Genomic DNA, 9,847 nt, shown 5'->3' with positions numbered 1-9,847 from the left:
TGTCAACTACCTACATTGTCTATAAGGCATGTCTTACACATGTAACTAGTGATACCAGACCACATGTTCTACAAGATAGGAATCTTTTATTTCTCTTATCTTTGCTGGTTTATATAAGAAAATAAATACAATATTATTATAAAAAGAGTAGGTTATCATGTGTAAGTCAGTAAAATATGGACTTTTGAGGTATCTTCTGCAGTATACAAGATTCTTATAAAAAGAGTAGGTTATCATGTGTATATGTCAGTAAAAAAACGAATAGCTTTACCTCCATAAATGGATAATCAAATTCTCTCTCTTCCTGTAATTCTCTTGGCCGACCTTGTTTTCCTATTTGTGCTGCTAAGAATATGCAGCAAATCGGAAAACAAGAAGTCAAATTCAGTGGCTCCTCCCTCTCCATGGAAGCTACCACTGATAGGAAACATGCACCAAATGATTTGCTCTCTGCCTCATCGGCGGCTAAGAGATTTGGCCAACAAATATGGACCTCTTATGCACCTTCAGCTCGGTGAAGTCTCCACCATAGTCATTTCTTCTCCAGAATTTGCCAAAGAAGTAATGAAAACCCATGACATTATTTTTGCTTCAAGACCTTATGTCCTTGCTGCGGAGATCCTGCTATATAATTTAAGCGATATTGGTTTTGCACCATATGGAGAATACTGGAGACAAATGCGTAAAATATGCACAATGGAACTCTTTAGTGGAAAAAGGGTTCAAGCAATGCGATGGATCAGAGAGGAAGAGGTATCGGAGCTTGTTAAATCCATTTCTTCAAAGGCAAGGTCAGAAATCAACCTCAGCGAGATGCTAATCTGTTTAACATATGTGATCACTTCAATGGCAGCATTTGGTGGGAGTGGCAAGAGGCATGGAGCATTTGTACCACTTGTAAGACAAATAATAAAGGGTTTAGGAGGTTTTAGTTTGGCTGATGTGTTCCCTTCCATAAAATTATTTCGTACAATCGTCCTGATGAAGACTCAACTTGAGAGCCTGCATCATGAAGTTGATGAGATACTTGAAAGCCTTATCATTGAACATAAAGGCAACAAGTCAAGAATCGATTCCAATGGAGAGGTCGTCAAAGATTTGGTCGACGTTCTTTTAAATCTTCAAGAACATGGAGAATTTCAGTTTCCCTTAACAACAGACAACATCAAAGCAGTTGTACTGGTAAGTGGTCGATGTGAAGCTAATAGAATTTGGCTCCAATTATGTCAATTTTCACCTATTGAATGAAATATATCTTTCAGGACATTTTCATTGCTGGGAGCGAAACGTCTTCTACGACGTTAGAATGGGCAATGTCAGAGTTGCTAAAAAATCCGAGGGTTATGGCAAAGGCTCAAGCAGAGGTGAGGCAGGTCTTTGATAGAAAGGGATGTGTAGACGAAGCAGGAATCGAAGAGCTAGAATTCATGAAACTAGTTATCAAAGAAACTCTAAGGTTGCACCCTCCCCTTCCCTTGATACTTCCGAGAGAATGTAGAGAGAAGTGTCAGATTCTTGGTTATGACATACCAGTCAAAACCCAAATCATCATTAATGCATTTGCTATTGGAAGGGATCCTAGGTACTGGATTGATGCCGAGAAGTTCTCTCCTGAGAGATTCGTTAATAGTTCGATTGATTTTAAGGGAAATAACTTTGAATTTATCCCGTTTGGTTCTGGAAGGAGGATGTGCCCTGGCATGTCATACGGGCTAGCAAACGTTGAGCTTACGCTTGCAAATTTACTCTACCATTTTGACTGGAAGCTCCCTAATTACAACATCAAACCAGAAGAACTAGACATGACGGAGAGTTTTGGTGTCGGAGTTCGAAGAAAAAATGATCTTTATTTAATCCCCATTCCTTACCAAGCTACACATGTTGAGTAAAAACATAAGGAATTACGTTTTATCCAGAATAAATTCTCACTTGTGGTTATCATTTCCTATGTACGCATTGAATTGTTTGCTTTCTATCTCTGTTGTTGTTTTTCCAACGCTTACTTTGGGCGTGGAATATGCATCTTGTACTAAATACTTTGTTCTGCAATTCCTGTTAATTGTTCATTAACTCTATTATATATATATATATATATAATCATTGCTAATAGATGACTAATGTCTATTATATCCTATTAACCACTTGAAAATGATTAATTTCAGTAACTTTGTTGAATACAATGAAGGTGTTGTTGAAATATTTTCAAAATAATAAAGAAATTTTTACATTGATAGTTTCATACCAATGGGCACAACTCTTCTCTTACAACTTCTCCTGAGCACAACCCTTCACCAAAAAATGTGTTTCTTTTTGGACACAACCTTTCACCAAAAGGTGTGTTATTCTCTATAAATACATCATTCCAAGACATTCAATTACAATCTAAAAATCATCTCAAAAACTCTCAAACTTGGATTCTATCCTTGCAAAATAGAATTCCAAGCACTTGTTAAAGTTCTGTTTTTCTTGGTCATTCTTGGGTGTTCTTCCTTTGTGCAAAGGTCGAACATCAAAACGTTAAATACGTGGTGCTTCAAATCTTGAAAGTGTATTTGCTGCTATCCTGTGCATACCAATTGGTAGAGGCAAATAACACTTTAAGGAAATCGTAAATCCGTGCGTTGAAGCAAAATCTAATTTGCCGAAAATTCTCCAACGTTCTACATTGTCGAAATTTCTCCAACAATCTTAAAGTGTTATCTCTATGGCCGGTTCATTGAGAGAGTTTACTTTAGATTTTGTCAAATTACAGAGGTTTGATGGCTCTAATTTTTGTCGGTGGCAAAAGAAGATGCATGTCCTTTTGGCAAGTCTCAAAGTTGTGTATGTACTCACCACCACAAAGTCAACACAAGGAGATGAAGAAACCATGGAGCAAACTCGGACAAGACTCAAATGAGAGCAAGATGACTACATATGCAAGGGCCTTGATATGGATTTAATTGCAAGCGCACAAATCGCACAAGTAATAAAGAGCTGAGTAAATTATCGTTTCCACTAGGGATGTGTTGGCAATAGAAATCAATGTCAAACTAGTAACAACTATGCAAATTGGGAAACGGTTTTGCGGTTTGTTTTGATTTTTAACTAAACTAATTAAAAAGAACAAAGACAAATCAAACACAAGTGTGAAATCAAGGATGGAAAGCACTAGGGTACTTTACTTCACCTCACCTATCCAATTCAATTCCCTTGGTCCCCTTAATCCTTAATTCCTCTCTCTATAATGACAATCGATTTCCCAACTATTCAATGTTCTATTCCTAGATACATCAAACGTATTTTCAACATAAATCCCTGTTATTCCTAACAATCAGATTAATATATCAAAAACCCATTAAGAACTATGGAAATCATTTAGCGATTGCATAAGCCACAAACCTATATTGATATGGTTCATGCACCCTATGTCATCTATGGCTTGAGGCAAACCCTAGATATCTCCTTCCGGTCTCAATCTAGGAAGCAAATCAATTGAATGATGGCCAAACATTCAAAAGCATTAATCACACTCATAGACAATCAATAGAGAGAGATAAATCAAGAAATAAGGAAACAAAGTTTATTGAATCTTCAAGGTTTGGTTACATTAAGACCCCAGTAAGAAATCTAGCCACTCATGGAAGCAAAATACATCATTAAACAAAGGAAATCTACCATAGAAACTAGGATAGAAAAGGAGAGAGAAAACCCCCTTGTAGACCCTCTTCTTCTCCAAGCTCCAATGGTGGCTCCAAGCTCTCCAATGGTGGTAGAATGAAAAACCATCCAAGAACTACCCCAAAACCCTATTTTATGCCCTTTTATACTTCCTCAAACTCTTATGTCATTTTCAAAACAAGTTGGGGTCGTTTTGGCTTAAAAACAAGTGAATTCGGAACATTTTCGCGAAACTGCGCGTGCTGTGAATAGTACCTCCGATCGATCGGAACACTGTTCCGATCGATCTGAAATACAATCTGTCTCCATGAATTCAAGGCTGTTTTGGCAGGTCCGATCGATTGAGAATTGATCCGATCGATCGGAAATCGGTTCTGGAGTAAAAATCTTCATTTTGCACTCTTTTCCTTCCTTTCTTGCCTTGACACCTACAATATGCAAATATAACTTTCTTAGGCAATATCAACTCTTAATCAACTCAAAATGGGATGAACTTATGTGTAAAGGATGTGCAAATGTATGTATATATTTGGCACATCAAACACCCCCACACTTAACCTTTGCTCGTTCTCGAGCAAATTGAGAATGAATAAAGGAGGGAAAGAGTATTTTCCGTTAAGCTCAAATGAAAAATAAAACAACTAAGACCTACTCTAAATAAGTAACTAATCTATGCCACTTTCGTAGGGTTCACGATGACACTTAGCATGTGCCACAAGCCTTTAAACCCCTAGGTGCCCCTAGTAGGAGGAGTTGTGTCTCCTGAGGGTTTACCAGAATGATACCCACAAACATTAAACAACTTCAATGCCAAAATTCATGTCATCAACAAGAGTATAAAACGGATTCACAATTGCAACCCTATCCACATTAACAAACCAAACATTAGGGCATTCAAACCAATAAAAGCATTCCTTCAAGAATCTTATCTCATCCACTTTGCTTATAAATTCTAGAATTGATGCACATAATGGATTTCACTTGATATTTGGCTTCAAAGTGACCTAAACAATGGCCATGTAGTCTTCCAAGAACAATAAGAATCCAAAAGCAAATACAATGAGCATTTATTCAAACTTCATTCTTATTCACATTTTTTTTTCTTTCTTTTTCTTCTCAAAGGTGACTTGTGCAATGTTCAACCTACTTAAGCTTTCTAAATGACTCATATAACGAGCTTTCGACCAATGACTCCCAATCCAGTTGGCTTAGGACACTAGGTGTTAAGACACCTCAACGGATCTAATTATCCAAGTCAAAAAGGCTACGAGGTTAAACTTGTCACCAAGGTACTCTAACATTCATTTCCTACCTTTTTACGCGAAACTTATTGCTTGCTAGGCAAGAGGCCCGGTTACTCAGCAGAAAACTTATGAAAGAAACCATTTATTAATAAACACAATTTTTTTTCTTCTCTTTTCTATTTTTTTTCTTTTCTATATATTTTTTTCTCTTTTTAATTGCTCAAGTAGTGCTACTTAGAATCAAATTGATCTCAAACAACCACAAATGCCAAAGTCAAGTCATATTTCATACCCCACAATCAAGTGTTCCATATTCATAAAGGCACAATGGACAAAACAATGTTCAAGATAGGAACAACTCAATTGGAAAGAATGTCCATAGCAAGATCCATCAATGCTTCAAAGATCACAAAATTCATCCAAATACACTCAAGAGTGACATGGCACAAGGCATTTGAAGTTAAATTTTTTTTTTTTTACGAAAACGAGACATCTAAATTCCCACCCCCACACTTAAAATATGCAATGTCCTCAATGCATGGAATAGGTGAAAATAAAATAAAAAGATAGGGATAGAATTATACAACCTGGGTTGCCTCCCGAAAGCGCTTGGTTTAAAGTTTTCAGCCCGACTCCCCTTTGTGAATTCAACCGGGATCCTTGAGGGTTGTGGTGTAGACTCCCCTTGATGGCTTCTTAGGATTGACATTTGATTGCTTAGGTGCCATGCAAGGAGCATAAGCTTTCATCACCACCGTTTCTTTAGGAAAGGCATGTTTCTTCATTTTCTTGGACTTCCTCTTCTTCTTTTTCTTGCTCTTCTTTTTCTTCTCCTTGGGATCTTCAACTTGAGACTTTGATACATCATTTTCAGCTTGGGTGGCTGCCTTGGGAATTTCATGCTTCACTTTGGAGTCTTGGCCTAGGAAAACTTCCACCGGAATATATGGAGCATCCTTTTTAAGAGTGTCGGGGATAACCATGTCAATATGCTCCACTTGGAGGCATTGTTGAGAAACCTCCTCTTGCCTTTTGTTGCCAAACACTTTAAAAGTGATTTGATCACCTCCCGCACCTCTCAAAGTAAGCTTCCATTTTTCAACATCTATCAAAGCTCTCCCGGTGCTCAAGAATGGCCTTCCCAAGATTATGGGAGTGGTGGGATTGGCTTCCATATCCAAGATAAGAAAATCCACCGGGAACATAAGATCACCCACCTTCACTAAAACATCCTCCACCATGCCAATAGGATACTTGATAGATCTATCCGCCATTTGCAAAGACACCGTGGTTGGACTAATCTCCTTCATCCAAATTTGCTTAGCAACCGACAATGGCATCAAATTGATGCTAGCTCCAAGATCACATAGAGATCTTTCAATCAAGGTGTTACCTATAGTGCACGGGATTGTGAAACTTCCCGGATCAACTTGCTTAATTGGGAGCTTCCTTTGCACAATGGCACTACACTCTTCGGTTAATTGTATCTTTTCATGCTCCTTCAACCTCCGCTTCTTGGGTAAGATCTCTTTCATGAATTTGGCATAGCAAGGAATTTGCTTTAAAGCTTCGGCAAAGGGGATGTTCACTTGAAGCTTCTTGAATACCTCCAAAAATTTAGAAAATTGATCATCATTCTTCTTAGTGCTCTTCAATCTTTGAGGAAATGGAATTGGAGGCACATAAGGTTTGATTGGAGGTGCAGGAAGAGAACTATCAGGCCAATCTAACTCAACTGCATACCGGGGTTGCACATCCCTGCTCTTCTGTGTTTTTTCAACATTTTCAGCGTGATCTGCAGTTGTCCGATCGATCGAAAATTGGGCCGATCGATCGGATTTTGGCTCTGTCTCGATTTCATCTTCAGCTGGAATTGTGGTCCGATCGATCGGAGAGGATGTCCGATCGATCGGAGATGGGCTCTGTAACTTTTCAGCTGCATTTTCCCGTAATTCTACATTTTTTAGTTTTTTCGCTTTTTCAGCATCTAGATTAGTAGCAGTTTTCACTAGATTCCCATTCCGTAGAGTAATAGCATAGCAATGATCTTTCCATTTCGGATTCACCTCCGTTTGGCTAGGGATTCCCTTTTTTCTCTAGATGATAAAGCATTAGCTAGTTGCCCCACTTGTATCTCGAGATTTCTAATGGAAGCCCCTTGATTCTGAATCAATGATGCTTGAGTTTGTAATGCAGAATCAGTCTTGCTAATGAAGTTGTTTGTGTTGTTGGCTAATGCTTCCATACTCCCGGCCATCTTAGCAAACATTTCATCGATGTCCCTCTTCTTCTCTTGGGGCTGAATTTGTTGAGGAGGAGGGTTCTGCACATTTTGAGTGTTGCTCCAAGAAAAATTTGGATGATTCCTAAACCCTGGATTGTAGAAATATGAGTATGGATCATTTCTTGGCCGATTGTAATGCCCACCTCCAATAGCATTAGCTTACTTGCTTTGAGAAGAAGATGCATTAGTAATCAAGCATTCTCCGGTTTGATGGCTAGCACCACAATAATCACAAGATACGAAAGGCATTCCTTGAACCGCATGCACTCCTTGATGAGAATTCACCGTTAAAGCATCAATCTTTTTAGCCATAGCGGCCAAGGCGGTCATCACATCGACATCTCTTGAATTACCTTGCCTTTGTGGTAGCCTCTCCGTAGGCCAAGAAGTATTTGTCTTGGCAACCTTCTCAAGCAAAGTTCGAGCATCCTCTTGAGATTTAGTCATAAATGAACCACCCGCGGCTGCATCTAACATTTGCCTCGTGGACATACTCAATCCGGAATAAAAAGCTTGATAAACAATCCACTCCGCAAATCCATGATTGGGACAACTCCTCAAGATAGCTTTGAACCTCTCCCAAGCTTCATGGAAAGATTCAAGATCAAATTGGAAGAAATTCATGATATCATTCCGGATTTGAACCGCTTTCGCCGGAGGGAAAAATTTAGATAGAAATTGCTCCGAAAGCTCATCCCATGTAGTGATGGAATTGGGAGGAAGTGACATCAACCATCCCTTAGCCTTATCCCTCAAAGAAAATGGGAATAACCTCAACAAGATAGCATCTTTAGAAGCTCCATTAATCCCAAAAGTAGTGCACACATGCAAGAAAGAGCGAAGATGGACATTGGGCTCTTCATTAGGAAGACCATAGAAAACCACCGAATTAGAGATAATGTTGATGATAGCCGGCTTGATCTCAAAATTAGTAGCATTGATAGGAGGATAGCGAATGCTTGAAGGATTTGAATCCCAAGTAGGCCTAGCACAATCCTCAAGAGAGCGAGGATCAAATTGCCTAGGAGGGTTTTCAATTGCTTCATCACCATTTCTTCCATTAGCACCTCCACCATTACCATTACCATTACCATCATTCACAATTGAAGCTCCACCAAGATCACCAACATTCCCCCTTCCTTGATTGTCTCCCATGCCTTCCATTTGATTATTAATAAACTCCCGTCTAAGATTGTGAAAAGTCCTTTCAATCTCCAAATCAATAGCAATTAATTCCGGATTAATAGAACGTCTTCCCAAGCTCATACAGGAGAAAGAATTTCTGTAGAAAAATAAAAACCAATTAACACAATTGAAAACCTAATTTGACACAAAAAACAATTACCCGGGTTCGATCCCCGGCAACGGCGCCAAAAACTTGATATGGATTTAATTGCAAGCGCACAAATCGCACAAGTAATAAAGAGCTGAGTAAATTATCGTTTCCACTAGGGATGTGTTGGCAATAGAAATCAATGTCAAACTAGTAACAACTATGCAAATTGGGAAACGGTTTTGCGGTTTGTTTTGATTTTTAACTAAACTAATTAAAAAGAACAAAGACAAATCAAACACAAGTGTGAAATCAAGGATGGAAAGCACTAGGGTACTTAACTTCACCTCACCTATCCAATTCAATTCCCTTGGTCCCCTTAATCCTTAATTCCTCTCTCTATAATGACAATCGATTTCCCAACTATTCAATGTTCTATTCCTAGATACATCAAACGTATTTTCAACATAAATCCCTGTTATTCCTAACAATCGGATTAATATATCAAAAACCCATTAAGAACTATGGAAATCATTTAGCGATTGCATAAGCCACAAACCTATATTCCTATGGTTCATGAACCCTATGTCATCTATGGCTTGAGGCAAACCCTAGATATCTCCTTCCAGTCTCAATCTAGGCAGCAAATCAATTGAATGAAGGCCAAACATTCAAAAGCATTAATCACACTCATAGACAATCAAGAGAGAGAGATAAATCAAGAAATAAGGAAACCAAGTTTATTGAATCTTCAAGTTTTGGTTACATTAAGACCCTAGTAAGAAATCTAGCCACTCATGGAAGCAAAATACATCATTAAACAAAGGAAATCAACCATAGAAACTAGGATAGAAAAGGAGAGAGAAAACCCCCTTGTAGACCCTCTTCTTCTCCAAGCTCCAATGGTGGCTCCAAGCTCTCCAATGGTGGTAGAATGAAAAACCATCCAAGAACTATCCCAAAACCCTATTTTATGCCCTTTTATACTTCCCCAAACTCTTATGTCGTTTTCAAAACAAGTTGGGGTCGTTTTGGCTTAAAAACAAGTGAATTCAGAACATTTTCGCGAAACTGCGCGTGCTGTGAATAGTACCTCCGATCGATCGGAAATACAAACTGTCTCCATGAATTCAAGGCTGTTTTGGCAGGTCCGATCGATCGGGAATTGATCCGATCGATCGGAAATCGGTTCTGGAGTAAAAATCTTCATTTTGCACTCTTTTCCTTCCTTTCTTGCCTTGACACCTACAATATGCAAATATAACTTTCTTAGGCAATATCAACTCTTAATCAACTCAAAATGGGATGAACTTATGTGTAAAGGATGTGCAAATGTATGTATATATTTGGCACATCAGGCCACATTTGCAATTCAATGTCCAATGC

The 9,847-nt window shown here is 38.5% G+C and overlaps 1 protein-coding gene and 1 non-coding gene across 2 annotated transcripts; both read left to right on the top strand.

Moving 5' to 3' along the window:
- The first annotated feature begins 260 nt into the window (after nt 1-260).
- Nucleotides 261-2,113, top strand: LOC119986158 (premnaspirodiene oxygenase-like). The gene is made up of 2 exons (XM_038830712.1): nt 261-1,182; nt 1,263-2,113. Exons 1-2 carry the CDS (start codon nt 280-282, stop codon nt 1,887-1,889), a joined length of 1,530 nt encoding a protein of 509 aa, XP_038686640.1. The 5' UTR covers nt 261-279; the 3' UTR covers nt 1,890-2,113.
- A 5,610-nt stretch (nt 2,114-7,723) lies between these two features.
- On the top strand, nt 7,724-7,828 carry LOC119986350. Its single transcript, XR_005465240.1, has one exon. It is a non-coding gene; the product is annotated as a small nucleolar RNA R71 (small nucleolar RNA).
- The last annotated feature ends 2,019 nt before the right edge of the window (nt 7,829-9,847 follow it).

Source organism: Tripterygium wilfordii, chromosome 19, assembly GCF_013401445.1.
Source record: "Tripterygium wilfordii isolate XIE 37 chromosome 19, ASM1340144v1, whole genome shotgun sequence".
NCBI classification, from domain to species: domain Eukaryota; kingdom Viridiplantae; phylum Streptophyta; class Magnoliopsida; order Celastrales; family Celastraceae; genus Tripterygium; species Tripterygium wilfordii.
This window is presented reverse-complemented; position numbering and strand designations above follow the sequence as displayed.